We start from the raw sequence: 16,711 nt of genomic DNA on the forward strand, positions 1-16,711 counted from the left end.
AAGCCTCCAGGAAAATGTTATGTTCACTGTAGTATTGTTTTGTAAATGTCTCTGCACTTAGATGGTTCTTTAAGTGCTTAGCCACAAAGGAGTCAATTAGTAGACTTTGTGACCTCACCTGATTTCACCTTTCCTTGAATTTGCAGGTAAAACATTTTTTTACTAATGCTATCACTATTGATGCTGTTATTTATATTATAGACATTATAATTATTAAAGTGTTATTGACATTACTAACAGCAATATTAGATACCAGAAAATATTTCTTAAAATCAAGGAAATGGGTAAACAGGTGAGACAGATAGTACTCATAACTGGCTCATTGGTGATGGTAATTATGTAAAAACAGTTAATAAATTAAACTCACAGTGGGCATTGCATGTATGTACATGCCATCCCTGGCGGTTTTGGGTTAAATGTCAAAGTATGATCACACCATATGCCAAAGTTGGTAAGATCATTTCTTTACATCTGGTAACTTTATGTCTTATAGCCACAGCTTTAACATAAATGTGTGCAATTTCACAAAGTTACTTAAGTATTCAAACATAGAAAATATAATGCAATCTTTATCATACCTTAAAGAAATGTGATTAGTACTATTAAGGAGTATGATTTTAGGAGCTAATATAATATACAATAAAGCAAGCTTACTTCTATGGTGGACTGATTACTATTTCTATTGTTGTTGTTACTTTTATTAATAGTATTATTATTATTATTACTATTATTATTATTATTATTATGATTATTGTTATTATTAAAAAGTAATAATAATGACTTCCATCTGATGAAAAATACTTTGTCCTCAAACATTCTTAAACTCCAAGAGAAAAATAGTATCAATATCATAAAGCATTCTTCTCCTTACCAAATCTGCATTTTTAAGAGTTGCATAGTTTTCCAAATACCATTTACAAACTGAACCATTCTGTATATATCATATTTAGCATACATGTCTCTGACTGTGTAATATGCTGTGAACATAAATGGTAATTTTTCTGCAGCCATGTGTATTTGTTCATGAACTACCAATAATGACTTTCGATTAAATACCGGTAGTTTACTTTTTTTATATACACACATACACACACAATGACAACTGTATGTACACATGTACTCTTGGTTTATTCACTATTTCTGTCTTTATCTCTCTTTCTCTCATGAATGCATGCAAACTTATGTATACACATACACAACACAAGGCATACAAATACCAAAAGATATAAGTTTCCTGCACAGTCAAAAGGAAAAACATTATGTGCTTTCAAGTTCATGGTACAGACATTTTGTACCAACTCTTCAAGTAAATCTTATTATTCAGTTGATTAAGTAATACAACACTTCATTGGAATTACTAAACATAGTTTTACCTTTTTAGTCTATGACACCAAGACTTGCAAAAAACATTTCCAAAAGCAGACTTAACATGTGTGATTATATGTGAAATACTCCTTTTACAACATTTATTCCAGTTGACAACATCTTTCTACCTATATTTATTATCATTAATGAACTTCACCTTGTATATATACCATGTAAAGTTCTACCATTTTCTTTTAACATCTGAACAAAATATATTATTAAACAGTTAAGCAAAATGTAAGAATTTGCACCTAAATTTGTGTATCAGGCATAATAACTTCAAGCTTCTTTGGCAACACTCGCACACAGTCAAGAATTTCTTTTTTTCTGCGATATTCTAACATTTCAAACTTTTTGACAAGTAATGTCACGTTAAGTCAAGAAACTTGTGGTGCTGATCTATCAGCAACATGTTTAACACGCTTAAGTGCTGTTCCTTGTTTGATTTGATCATGCAGTGATTCACGTAGAGCAGCTAGCTCAGCACTAGTCTTTTTTTCACTGCTTGAAGTTTTGCTCGCAATCCACTGACGCACTTTAGAGGCCTTTTCACTGGCACCTGAACCCGATCGCTGCAACTGAACTCCAGCAGCAGTGCCATTAGGCTGAGGTTTGGGGTTGGGTACAGGAGCCTTTCTAGGACGGAGACGAGGAGAACCTGGAGATACACTCCCCTCTATGCCAGGTGACCTTTGGGACAATTTTTCATTAAGTGTTTGAAGGAATGCTTGCTGATTTGGATCTTTGTTGACCACTGGTCCTGGCTGGCACACATTACCTTGGCCATCATCATAAGCATATGTTTGCTGTGATGGAGCCTGTTGCATGTAATGCAAATTAGGTTGGTTGAATGTTGAATGCTGATATAATGGCTGTGGCTGCATTTGTTGTTGTTGTTTAAAAGTATAAATCTGATCTTGTCTGCTACTTGCTTGACGGTGTGTTGGTGAATGATAAGGGCTTTCCATGGTCATACCCTCCTGAACTGACCCCAAGCGAGCTCGACTCATTCTAGGAGACTGACTACCTTCTCGTGTCTGCTTCTGAGCTTGCTTATTAGGAAGTACTTGCTGACCACTGATCTGTGCAGCAAGTTTTGCATTAAGTGTAGTCATAAGTGATGCTCTTGCATCTTCTAAGGAAACTCGCCGTTCTTCTAAAAGGTGAACAGCTTTGTAGGCAGGTTGATTACAACGAAGAGACTGAGAGCGACGATGTGTTACAGGTGATGGAGGCTGATGCTGGCTTTCCTGCAGATTTTTTACTGTGTCACTAACTGTCATTGCACGCTGTTGTAAGCACTTGTCTTGAATAGGTGCTGGGGGCCCAAATGGATCACAAATGTATCTTATACCTTCTGGTGTTGTAAGATCAGGATCTGGGGCAAAAGTGGATTCTTCTGTAGCATCTTCAAGTAAGAAAGCAGGAGGAGGAGGAAGATTCTCTAAAGAGCCAACTGGGGTGCTTGATTCACTATCTGTACGCTGTAGTGGACTTCCATTACTACTGCTCTGACTGGGGCTTGCACTTCCACCACCAATACTACCATTTACACTACTGCAGTTACTCAGATTACTTGCTGAGGAAGTTAAATGTACAGGAGAGTTGTTTAGACTTGTGCTTGATGATGATGTATTTAAGCTTGTTAAGGAATTAACCAGTGGCGTCGATGTACTGATGGTAGATATGGATGGTGTTCGACGTACAGGAGGTGGTGGCTTCTGGCCATGAGAGCCTGACCTACGTAAAGTTCCTGTACGTGGCGAACCTGTACCTGAAAATAAAGAGGAAATGTTTCTTTTCATAAAATAATTTTCATACTCAGTAGCATCATCATCAATAATTATCAATGATAAGTGAGAACAAGACTTAAAGAACGATCTGTGATTTTTCACTTGAAACCTTTAAGAAGAAACTTTAGTATAGATTCTTTACTTTAAGCTTATTTAGCATTCCTTTTCATTAGTATGGGGAATTCTGTTTTCATTCTACAATTACATATCTTATCAAAGCTCATCTTATTAAATGTAAAATAATATGAAAGATCTCATAAATTGTACTTCTCTAACATGTCCAATTTTAAGTATGCTCATTAATATCTCTTAGAATATAACACTTGGCTACATAGGATATGCTAACTAATTAAAAAAGGAAATTATGACATTTAAATACTACAAACAAGAACTGGTACATTTGACTACCTGACTGGGAGAGGTGCCTGCGAAGGACAACCCTCCCTGGCTGATAATGGAGCTGAGGCTGGTCAGAGTACCGACGAAGTGTGCAGTACTTGCTTGCATCATACTCTACAACCAGGAATATTTGAAATTGTAAAAGCAAAAGTCAAAACACTTCTAAAATGCAAAAAGGGTACATGAAAATTTTATTTAGATTTTAAGCTACAGCTGTTAATAGGCACAGGGAGTACATGCAGACACAATGAACAATACAATATCTTGATATTAAATAGCCTGTAAGTCTGCTTACTCATTAAGAACAACACATGCCTTATGCACTCAACATCAAAATTAATGATAAACTATCAACTGATGACATCAGCAAATCTATTTTAAATCTGAATAACTCTTCATCCATTTCCACTAGACTGTAGACACTAATTCACCTAAACACCTTTTCAGTGTGCCTCTTGGAACTATAAGAAGAAATCTAATGCTCTAGAGACTTGTAGGCCTAAGTGTAAATAAGAACTGTGAATATAGATAATAAACAATGTAATGTTATCGTAAATGAACATAATTAAATTCATATAGCAACTTCTACCATGAGCTTCATTAGGAGTGATATTCTCTTCCATTTACATCTTAATATCAAGGTCAATGTGCACATGCATGGAGCTTTCATATGTGTGTGTACATTTTCTAAGGGAGACACAGGAAAATGGAGCTGTTCAGATATAATGACTTCTGAAACATCCAAATCATATGGCATGCAACAAATGGATTATATCAAATTTTAACGAATGAAATACCAATTGATTCTTAATGATTACCAATATGAGTTATGAAGCAATGCTATCTTATGAGTGAATAGCTTTAAAATGAGAAATTACCATATACACTTGAAGAGCTGATGTAATTAGAAAAGAAAAAAATATACAAAACTGTTTTGTGTATGTAAAAAAGCTCTCTCCTTCAATAAATAAAATGTAAAATATCAAAACTGCTGTACCCTATAATTCATTAATAAATAAGTCCCTTTAAAACTGATATATAAACTGGTTTATGAACTGCAAAAAGGAATCTAAACTTGGATGAAAAAACATTAAATATTGTTATTACATACATGATAACAACACAGAGAACACAAATGCAGAAACAATTAGAACAAAAAACATAGCAGTAATTCCATGCAAAAACTTAGCACATGCAAAGAAACAACTTAATTGCCCCCTCACCATCTGAACCTGCAGCTTCATCCTGTAGTTGAGACCCATAGCCACTTGATCCGAGAGAAGCATGAGATAATCCATCGCTTTCTGTCACCTCATCAGAAACCTTACCACTGCTGCCAGTACACAGCTCAGCCATATTGCTGTACACAGGCTGAGGTACAACTGGAAGCAATTTATTGTTTTTAAGCAATCAGACTTGTAGCACAGTGAAATAACCCCAAATATCACAGAAAGTTTAGGAGAATCTAAGAATGACTATATGAAAGAAGCATGTGCTTCCCTATATAACAGCAGTGTTTATATATAGAGGACAGATCAGTAGTGCATAAGTAAGATTTACTGTGTAAATAATTATCTGTAATGCATTTACTTACTCATGTCTGGAGCTGCCCTGTTGAAGTCTGGAACCATTGGTACCATCTTTGATACTCCATACTGGGATGTTGGCTGCTGCAATTGTGCCTGAGTCTGTGGCTGTGTTACCTGTGGTTTCTGTTGTGACTGTGTTGGTGTAACAGGCTGTTGTTGCTGAGTTCGAATGCTAGGTTTCTTATCAGGAACAGCTGGTCTTTCCAGTGATGAGCAGCGATTTGGCACAGGAGGTTTAGGCTTGCCCTGTGATTAAAAAAACATATAGTAAGAATAATACTTTCTTGTAAAATATGTAGCATATAAATGTATCAAACACTATTCCATCTTGCAGGGTTGGTAAATATAGTACACTGTACTTAAGGTATTATGCATAATAATTACTCTTACTTTTCAGTGAATCTAAAGATTTATTAACATAGCTCATGAATGATGTTTTATCTTCCTATTTCTTTATGTAATGAGGCCTTAACTTGAGTGTTCTTTTGATCAGCAATTTCTTAGATTAGCAAGGGATGAGCCAGGAATTCTGATTATGTGTGAGAGCTTTGTATTTTAACCCAATGCCGACGGTGAGTTTACTTTACTAATTGTTTTTATACATAAATGGCTACATTTGTACTAAGTCACCAATGAGCCACTTATGAGTACTGCCTGTCTTGCCCATTTACCCTTTTCCTTTATTTATAAAAATATTTTACATTATCTTATTTTGCTGTTACTAATGTTTATAACATTATAGTAATCATAATGTTTATAATAAAAATAACACCATCAATATTCATAGCATTAGTAAAAAATATGTTTTTCTTTGCCAATTCAAAGAAAGGTGAAATCAGGTAAAGTCACAAGGTCTACTAATTAACTCCTTTGTAACTAAGCACTAGCAGAGCCATCTATGTGCTGAGACATTTCACATAAACAAATAAAATAAGCACAGCATTTTCCCTGGCAGCATTGGCTTAATGCCATAAACCCTTGAATCTAACAAAAAATTTAATTCACTCAATTAAATTTTCTTTCTTTTTTGATAATCTTCATTCTTCTCAAATATTTTTATTGAATATTCACCTTTGGGTGAACCATAAAAGAAGCAGATATGGTTCAGTGTGCTAAGTGCCTATGCTGACTGTTACCTGTTGCTGGTTTAGGATCTAAGAGTTAAACTGAGATCAGATGGGACAACTTTGGGTAATTCTGCAGACTCCTTTCTCTCCCTGTTTAAAGTTTGCCTCTAGACTTGTGATTTCTTCCTTTGTAAGGCTTTTACATTCGTGGTCTTTCTGTTTCAACTGCATGTACTTCTTTTCTAATAAAGATCTTCTAGACATCTTTTTGCTTAGAAGTAATTTGCATTTGATACATATAACTTACACATATTCTATATGATTCATAAAATGAATTAACCACTATATAAGTAATAATTTCTAAAATTTAGATAAGAACAACAACATCAAATATAAACTGTGGAACCTTACTGTAGCTGTAAGACTCTCCTGGCTGGAGGAAGAAAGATTATGATGCAATGATGTTCGAGATGATCGCCGTGAGATAGTAGCTGTGTGACCAACCAGGGGACTTACACACCCACTTTCCAGCTGTGTGTGATTATAATATTATAAAAAGGCTTGCACACTGAACACCCAAATGACAGAATTTATGGCAAAGCATTTTCATTTGTATTGCAGTTTTACATATCAAAAGATAGAGAAAATTTATTGCATTACATTTACCTCAAGACAAACAGGGCTACATGGCTGAGAACAGATTTGTGGGGACACTTGTCCACTTCGACCTTCTGGTGGCTGAAATGTGTACACAGTAAGAGGAGGCCTGTCCCGCCCCTTCTCATAAGCTGGAAAAAATGTATAATTAATTACTTGTACCATAATGATCAATCATTTATCAAACTGAACCACAGTTGTTCCTCTGACAGAAATAGTAGATGAGCTGTTTAATGCAGGCATGTTTCAATAATTACAACCATCATATTCTGTGAAATGTGACTTGATAAACAGTGATTATATGAAAATAATTTGTTGTATGATAAAGCCATACCTGAAGAAATAGTATGTGGCCTATCTACTAATGGTGTTGTTGTCTTGTGATGCAGTGCTGGGTCAGTTAGGTTTGGCCATGTAGCAGTAGATGTTGCAGGCGAGGGGGTGCTGTTTTCTGAACCACATGACTGCTCAGACAACCCTGATGCCTGCAAATATTTTTTTACATCAAGATTCTCTGGATACTGATTGTTTTTGCATTCATATTAACATGTTTAGAGAAAGACAAACATAAGACACGTACACTCTGACTGTAATAAATATCAACATGTGAATCATTGAGCCAAATCATGTGATTTCTATTCCCATACACTAAAATATATGTTTATACATATATCCAGGATACTTGATGTAACTGAAGCTTCATTATGTGCACATATTACACAAACCTTTAATAACAATTACATATTTCATCTGAATATATGCAATTGTGCATGACAAATAGAAACAAAACACACTTATATTCTACAAACATTTCAAGCAGTCCTATGGTAGCTTTGCATTATCTAGATTCATATCTAAGAAAATGAGCAAACAATTTTGTCTGGGTGTATATATGCAATTAAACAAACAAAAATAAAATAAGGGGTGCTAACAGAAAAAAAAAGACGCTAATCAGTCTTTAATTACTGCAAAACTGAAGGCATACTAATACTGTAGTGAAGAAAAACAACCATTCCAAATTAACTAAAATGCAGTGTACAAAAACAAGGAGTTTAACAATTCTCACATCCAATAGGAAATTACAGTGAGATTTCATTAAACATGCTGTCACAATGCATCATAGCAATGTCAACACTTTCAAATTCTAGATGCACAAGAAAAGACTTGTAACAGCTTGTATAACAATCAATATTCACCCTGTGTAGTCTTGCCAGCTATGAATATTAAAATAAAGTTCAGTCACATTCTTCAAATATAAGACTGTTTATATGCAAATTTTGAAAAAAGCTGTGTTCTTTTCATTATTCCATGAAATAACCAAAATCACTTTCTATAAAATCTTTACAGGTTTCCAGTAAGTGAAGGTATTACTAGGTAATAAATCCTACTGCAAACAATAGTTAGTATCATCTAATACTGAATTAATATGGTTTACAAAGCACTAATAATGACTGTAGCTTATGTGAAAAATGAATGAAGTGTAGATTTCATCAATTTCCCAAGATGCCATTGAATCATACCCTTCTTCAAATAAGGCTATAATCAGCACATCTAAGTGTCTACCTGGAGGCTGGCAGAGATGTGTGGGTGTGGGGGATGGCAGAGCGTATCCTGCGAGGTAAAGCCGGAGTCCTGCGATGACACACTCACCAGCCTTGTACCCTAGAGACAATAACATAACACACTACTACCACACAAAAAAGAACTGAGTTGAAATAGTAAAAAGATATAAAAAAAGGGATAGATTAAGAAAAAAGTTCATCAACTTAAAAATAGTGCAAAAAGATTCCTATGAAATCTAAGTTAAATAAAAATAATGTGACGTAGAATTACTTGCGTGTTCAAAATAGGAGAAAATTAAGATAATACTATATCATATGAAATATAAAATAACTAAATATTAGAAAATACTACAGTGAAGTGTTTCATAAACTTTTAAACCAAACTCTATTTAAAACAAATAATAGTGTACTAGAAATAATATATCAAATATGCAACTTTCTTGAAAAGACAGTTTCTACAAGTTCTGGATCAGGAATGCTACAAAATGTGCTTGAATTTCAGACTATATAAGAGGAGACTACAAAGAACAAAAATAACAGTAAATATAAATGAAAAGATACAAAGCCAAACCCAGAGTTCTGTTTTGTTTTCAACTGATGAAAAGGAAGGGACACAACCAGATACTCACACTTACATGAAGCTGAAGTTACTTCACTTCAAAGCAATAAACATTCTGGTGCAAACTAAACCTGATTATGTCTCTAAATTCTTCAACCTATGGCTAACCTGATTACATATTCCTTTCAGGCAAGATAAGTAAAAACAAAACAAAACAAAAAAAGGTTAAAAGAGATGGACAACCATATTCAAAAGACCAAGTGAATGCATAAAAAGATAAACCAATTTTGTTACAAATCTAGAGATAGGAATATCTTGCCTAATCAAGGAAAGAAAAAGTTGACTTTCTGAATATATTTCTATGAAGCATCCTAATGAATGCATGTACTTACCTACAATATTTTTGACAGACTCAGGCTGAGGACTGTAAATCTTATCCCAAAGAAAACATTAATCTCACCTTCCTTTTATACCTTGCTTTAAAATGGGGACAAAAACTGTGGTATGTTATGCAACAAAATATAACATATAAATTGTACAAATCTACTGGAAATGCCAACTGCAAACTACTTCCACACAAGTGCTCCACTAACCTGGCTCACAGAGCGTGTCCTTGTGTGATGGGATGGGGAGTGGGTGGAGGAGGATGAAGAGGAATTAATGGAGGATATGGAGCACATGGAGGACTTGCGGGATCCTAAGGAGGATGGGGAGGAAGGTGGGGTTTGCCATGACCACTGTGTGTCACCACCCTTGATGTCCATCAAAACCTGCAAAACAGGAGCATTACTTAGTATATCAGACTTATATCAAACAGGGACATGTACATTTTTTTCTGTCAAGAAATATATAGGCCTTAACTTCCTACTGTTAATCTTAAATCAGTTTTTGGTTCACATGTTGAAAAATATTATCGTGCTAGTGACAGCACTCTCAAAATCTTTTGTTTTAAGAAACAATGGCACCATACCTGTTCACTTGCTGGTGGTAAGATATGGGGATCAGCAGAGTGCTTCTCAAGCTGGGTCATGACCTCTTGTAGGTGACCCAACTCACTTACCAGTCCCACTTCTTCCACCTGCACAGGAAATCATATTAGAGGCAAAATACTTGATTATGGTCAGCTATTCATCACAACGAATGGCAATTTGTGTACGTAGTTACAAAGACAGCGTGACTTACCAACACAGGTCTGAGGGCGTTGGCGAAAGTGCAGTACCGCGCCCGTTCCTCTGTGAGGGCGAGACGCACAGCCGATCGCTCCACCTCTTCCAGAGCGCAATACCTTGCTCGCAGGTCTTGTACGGTGGACTCCAACACCTGCAAGTTTGGTTTTAATTAGCGTTACCGTAACGTGAATGACAAGAATTAACGACAAGGGTACATACTGCAGCATGGTTATCCTAAGGGCCAATACTAGGAAACGCAACGTATCGATGCTGACCTTGTTAAGTTCAGAGTTTTTCCCTGCTTTCTTAGCTTTCTTCTGCAGTCGTGCAGCATTTTCTGTTCTCTTCTTGATTTCAGCTCTCGATTTCTTATATTCTGGAAAAAAAAAATATATATATATAAACAAAATTGACATAATCCCACTTTATATGTTTGACGCAGGTAACCGAAGGTATTGGTTAATCGGCCATGCAGGTTGGTGCAGAAAGCTGGCTATATGACCCATATGCAGATGGTATATAAATAAACCAAGTTGACTGACAAAGGTCAGGAGAGACGATCCAGTAGAATTGCTGATATATCCAACTTTTGTATTTCACATAATTTCCCATCCGTGATCAACTTACAATGCATATGGATACATCACGGCTACTATGCCACCTTACGGAAGTAATAAAAACGGCTCACGACTGACATTTGAGATGTACATCGAACAGCATTATAGCTTCACGATTTACATATGATGCATATAATGTTGTCGAATTATTTACGTTGAATTAATTGTGAGTTAACCATTCATATCATCACATTGTATTTTCACCTTTAGCGACATAAGTAGGCCGATTCTTACCCTTGGTGTGGTCCTTGTCCAGGGTGTGATGTGAGCGCCTCCACTCTTCCACGCGCTCTTGCAGAGGAAGCACCACGCACTCCATCAAGGTGCTGCCAGAACGAACCATCAAATCGGTAAATTAATGTTTACGAAGGACGTATGTAATAATGCCCTCGATTCGAGGAAATATTTATACCTTTCAATAATTTCTATTATACCCTCATTGTGGTTGTTACTTTGCCAAATACCATAAGATGAGCGCAAGATCACTCATTTTAAATTAAATTGGTATATTTAGTGCGCCAGTGGATACCCTTAATGAAACGTTTATGAGGCGGAGAAGGAGGAAGAACAGTTACGTACTTGGTGAGGGTCTTGACACGAGATTCCACAGCGCGGTGACGCAGACAAATCCTGGTCAAGGCAGCTCCAACGTCCTTGGTTCCCCCTGTGGGAGGAATAAAATATTTTATTGTAGACTTGAGATATATATACATATCGGTAACCGCCAGAGAAATTTGAGCACTGACATACCCACTGACAGCAAAGAGCGAACCTCATCTCACTGCGGTTGACCTTCTCACACAAGTGATATCGATCCCGGCGTCACAGAGGCCCACATCACAGGACTTCACTGAAGTGCACACGGGCACATACGGCCGTGCGTGGACACGCATGAATGCACTTAAACACAGAGACACACAAAAGGGTACTAACATTCACATCCATGACAAACGAATATAATACATTTTCCATAAAATCAGACTAACTCTGACTCTCTCTCTCACCTCCATCAGATATTGAAGAATCCTTACAAATTTAATTATGTCTTCTCTTCCTCATCCCCAACATCCCTTGGATCTCGTCTCCCCTCTATCTTTGCCAGACCGTAGTCTCTTGGCTCCTTTCGCGATCCAAACTTACTCAAGAAAATGACTCCATAAATACGCCGCTTTTCCTCCCTCCTCCTTCAAAAGGGCTCCCTTTACCCTATGCGCCCCCGAGTGCTCATATCCTGGATTCGTTTCCCTCGCCTTATGCCATTTCCCTTTAGATTCACGTTTCTAATGCCATTGGAAGAGCAAGCGCTCGTCCGGTTTTGCTGCGTCATCCGAGGTTCGACAGTGTGTCGGGAGAGGAACTGGAAGCAGGCGGTATACATACATACACACATACAAGCCTCATGTATAAATTACACGTACAAAGATACACAGGCTGTTATAGAAATAGAAAGAGAGAGAGAGAGAGAGAGAGAGAGAGAGAGAGAGAGAGAGAGAGAGAGAGAGAGAGAGAGAGAGAGAGAGAGAGAGAGAGAGAGAGAGAGAGAGATAGAGGGGGGGGGAGGGGGGGGCATTAGAGAAATTCAGTTACGAATTCCAAAATGTGATCTTAACTTCCTTTCAGCCAAATCAGATTCCGTCCTTAAATGCCCTTGTAGCACCGGGACCTAGCAACTTCATGTAGCAACGCCGTTTATTTGCGCAATTTTTTTGTATTCGTGTTGATACTATTGACAGGCATGCAACTGCCGGGGTTTACACATGATACATTTTCTTCTTTGCATAATAGATTAATAAGAGTCATAAAATATAGATATAGATATAGATATATAGATATATAGACATATATATATATATATATATATATATATATACCATATAAATACTATATACATAAATATATATATATATAGATATAGATATATAGATATATACATATACCATATATATACTACATACATAAATATATATATATAGATATAGATATATAGATATATACATATACCATATATATACTACATACATACATATATATATATATATATATATATATATATAATGAATTGGCAGAAAAAAACAAGTACACACATACACAACACACACACACACACACACACACACACACACATACACACACACACACATATATATCTATATATATACATATACATATATACATACATATATATGTGTGCGCGCGCGTGTGTGTGTGTGTGTGCGTGTGCGTGTGCGTGTGCGTGTGTGTGTGTGTGTGTGTGTGTGTGTGTGTGTGTGTGTGTGTGTGTGTGTGTGTGCGTGTGCGTGTGCGTGTGCGTGTGCGTGTGCGTGTGCGTGAGCGTGTGCGTGTGCGTGTGCGTGTGTGTGTGTGTGTGCGTGTGTGTGCGTGCGTGCGTGCGTACGTGTGTGGGTGTGCGTGTGTGTATGCGCGCGCGTCTGTGTGTGTGCGTACACGTACGCACACTCGCTCACATACCCACACACATACACACTCACACATATATATACATTTATATACATATATATACACATATACATATGTACAATACATACACACATATAGACTTGTGTATAGAAATACATAAATACATACACATCCATCCATCCACCCATGCACACATGCACAAAGAACACTAACTAACAATAACTATGGGCGCGTGCATGCGTACCTAAGAGGAAGAGCGAGCGAGAACAGGGAGGGAGAATAGGCGGGGCTTACATACATATACCACAATTTTGCCAACGATACTGGCAAAGTTTTCCAAACAGCTGCTTTATAGATACCGAACTCCCATCAACATTTGTTATTCCACATTTTCTCCCCTCTTAACTGCGGGGGTACAGCACATGATGCAAAAAAAAGAAGATACAGTCGAATCCCTTAAAACTGCGGGGAAAAAAAACGATACCAAATGTTAAAAAAAACAACTAAAAAAACAACAACTAAAAAGCTCGAAGCTCTGAAACGCTCCCCCTCCCTCCGCGCGCACACAAAACACTCGCGAAAGGGAAAGTTTTTGATTCCCTCCCCAACCACGGCCGCCGTTATTAAATTCACGAGCTGGACTACAGAGGTAACAATGAGAGTAACTTTTGAGGGGGTTGCTGCAGGAATACATCAGAAAGGGAAAACAATCAATCCAAGTCTCTTGTCAGTAGCTGCTAATAAGGCTTTCCTAACTATCGACACCAAAAATCCATCTGTCAAGGATGTAAGCATTAAAACAAAAAGATGCAATGAAGCAAAACAAATGCACTACAGTAAATTATAAATTCAGCACCAGCATTGTTAATTAAGTCCAGCGCAATAAACCTACAACTGTAGGCCTACGAGCCCCATCCCGGATTTGCGGTTGCCAGCAAATCGTATTACTAAGTTCTACCTGCGTCGCTAAGTGAGACATGTACCTCGCTTTATGCCGCTCTGTTCGACTCTTCTATACAGAGAAAATATGGTGCTATGAATTGTAAAACAAAGGTAAAGCAACGAAAGAGCATGGGGAGAGAGAAAAAGAAATACTTAAGTGAAATATCACGTCTGCTGTCCGTAGAGTGATGAGATAACAGCCAGGTAGTGATTCCTTGCATCCTACGCCAGTTTTATAACCCAAAATAGCACCAACTCGTATATCATTATCTAAGTTCAAAATAAAATAATTATATTTTTTCTCCGCCTAGACTCAAGGATCTGAATCGAACCTACGATGGATGCACACTGAACTCACGTCCACTTGTGAGCTCAAGTCAAATGCTAGAGAAGCACGAAAAACAATTTTTACTAACACATTCCATGGCGAGTCTTACCAAGCACGACGGAAAAGATTAAGAAAACTGTAAATCTCCAAAGCATCGACATGATTTTAAAATATGATAACTATAAATGTGTACTGATACGACGTTTTCATCTATTTACAGGTTGACTGAATAAAACGAAGATTACACCATTAATGTTGTGTAGCATTAAGGTAACCAGTGCCATAAGATAATAACACTAGAAAATAAAATAAAGATATTAATAACATTTATCAGCATAGTACTATGGTGTCTCTTGACATTGGCTCCCCAAACGAGACAATGAGAGCGTGGCGACTCCTGTGAAAACGTAACGATATCCATCACCCCTTCATCACACGGACTTCTTTCTTCACCCTTCTCTTGGTCAGTCCCAGTTTAGGATGATAGGAGTGCAGTTCGACACCAAGTATTCATGAAAATCTGTGGGTATAAGTAATGGTCATCCTCGAGCTCTCTGATTCGACACTTATCGTCAGGGACATTCGCATTGGTATTCCACACACGGAAGGCCGCAGCGTGATGCATGGCAAGGACGGGACTGCGCCAGCTTCCCGCCAAGGATTAATTAACGACAAACATACAGGACATACCAATTCCTGGCTATTGGGTTATGGTGTCCGCCACCTGTCCAGTGACCCAAAACAAACTTCTCGGAAGAGGGGCTTCGATGATTTCATTGTAATAAGCACAGTATAATCGTTCTAACTGCTTGGTTTTAAAGGATTCGGTATTTCAAATGCCCGTAAAAGAAACCGTAACCTATATTTCACTGATGTAACCTTGTTTAAAACAAATATAATAATATTGTCTTAAAAATAGAATACAAAAATGCGTCTGTAACTTCCCGTAGAAACTTTGTGAACTGATCTGACAAGGCAGAAATACAATGACCATCAAGAGACAGGAGATGCTATCTCAACACGCTTTACATAAAGGCGGAAAAAATCTATTCAGGTGCAATGTTACTGTGGAGGGCCAGGCGCAGCGGCCGAGCCACTAACAGGCAGATCGAGTGATGCCCGAACAATGGCGTCGTTGGCCCGGGTTTGATGGCCGACCCGAGTGCAAATGCCCGTCAGCCAAGAAAGAGTGAGAGCTTCAGGTGAACCTCGCCAGGAAGGACATCTTTAACCCTAAGTTAACACTGGAAAACACCATCAAATCCTCTTGCACGACGTCATGCAAACCTGTCACCTCTGGTGTGAACGACGCCCATATTGGCCGTTAAAATAGGGGTGAAAATCACTTAAAATAAAATATAAAACATTTAGTGATGTAGCTCCGCTACAAAATATGACTATAAAACATATACATAAATAATGACGGCCTTATATAGTGTTAGTCACTTTTAAAAGGTGCATATATAACAGATCGTACTAGGTGACCCCTCTTTCTGTTAAAAGGAAATTCACTCTTGTTATTGCGTCTTGAGGCGGAAGAAAGATCTAGCCAGGCAAGATGGGCCCTCGGGGATGCTTCCGCTCCAAAGGCAATTACTACCCCCTCGCCTCTTTGCTGGTCACCCTGCCCTCAATCACTCCCTTAACATCTTGAGGAAGATTCTTTGTTAGTTTTCCTGGTCTCGATGTTATCTATCGTAAGAATAAATGATTTATCAGCGAATGGAAGAGGTGTCGCGACCTGCAGCAGACCGCCAGGGTAAGCTTCCAGCCTTAATCCATCACTGTCTTAAAGTTAGTGGTGGTAAGGCGGCTGTGAGGAAACGCCACGGCGAAAAAGAAGTATGGAAAATGCTCTTTAAACTTCAATCTATCAGGTGCATGATGTCAGGAGAAGCACACAATCTTATCTAATCCTTGCCCTATTTAGCTATGGCGTGTCCCCGTCCCGAGGCAAGAGTGCTTAACAGCAACCTAACAACGGGCGAAAAGAAGGCTCTAAGTATCTGAATTCCGTTCTTTATTTGCATGACGGGCCTGCAGTATGTTCATTGAGGTACAGGGAACACAGACTTGCTTCTCCTTTGCTTGGAGTGTTCAGCACGGAGATGGGAAGGAACTGACTGGGCTGCATCGCTCGCCGTCCTCGCGCCCCGCGTGTCCCCAATCACCAAGGATGCGAGCAGGTATGCGGGCGGTTACACACTCCTCCAACGTACGGGCGGACGGGCGGGAGGGCTGGCAGG

The 16,711-nt window shown here is 37.9% G+C and overlaps 1 protein-coding gene across 5 annotated transcripts in view; it reads right to left on the reverse strand.

Annotated features, from left to right (window-relative positions):
* Window positions 1–274: 274 nt before the first annotated feature.
* Window positions 275–16,711, reverse strand: part of LOC125029206 (protein MTSS 1-like) — a 192,244-nt gene continuing 175,807 nt past the window's right edge. For 3 of the 5 annotated variants that reach the window (XM_047619086.1, XM_047619083.1, XM_047619082.1), the window contains 14 exons: window positions 11,357–11,441; window positions 11,012–11,103; window positions 10,436–10,536; window positions 10,174–10,311; window positions 9,962–10,069; window positions 9,585–9,761; window positions 8,434–8,532; window positions 7,205–7,355; window positions 6,880–7,001; window positions 6,625–6,744; window positions 5,152–5,392; window positions 4,781–4,939; window positions 3,567–3,671; window positions 275–3,139 (listed from right to left, as the gene is read on the reverse strand). In XM_047619086.1, coding sequence (XP_047475042.1) covers window positions 1,743–3,139; window positions 3,567–3,671; window positions 4,781–4,939; window positions 5,152–5,392; window positions 6,625–6,744; window positions 6,880–7,001; window positions 7,205–7,355; window positions 8,434–8,532; window positions 9,585–9,761; window positions 9,962–10,069; window positions 10,174–10,311; window positions 10,436–10,536; window positions 11,012–11,103; window positions 11,357–11,441 — 3,095 coding nt within the window. In that variant the 3' untranslated portion in view covers window positions 275–1,742. The remainder of the gene's footprint in view (window positions 3,140–3,566; window positions 3,672–4,780; window positions 4,940–5,151; window positions 5,393–6,624; window positions 6,745–6,879; window positions 7,002–7,204; window positions 7,356–8,433; window positions 8,533–9,584; window positions 9,762–9,961; window positions 10,070–10,173; window positions 10,312–10,435; window positions 10,537–11,011; window positions 11,104–11,356; window positions 11,442–16,711) is intronic. The other 2 variants (XM_047619084.1, XM_047619085.1) reach the window with 2 other exon arrangements.

The sequence above is a fragment of the Penaeus chinensis genome, chromosome 9 (genome assembly GCF_019202785.1).
Source record: "Penaeus chinensis breed Huanghai No. 1 chromosome 9, ASM1920278v2, whole genome shotgun sequence".
Lineage (NCBI taxonomy): Eukaryota > Metazoa > Arthropoda > Malacostraca > Decapoda > Penaeidae > Penaeus > Penaeus chinensis.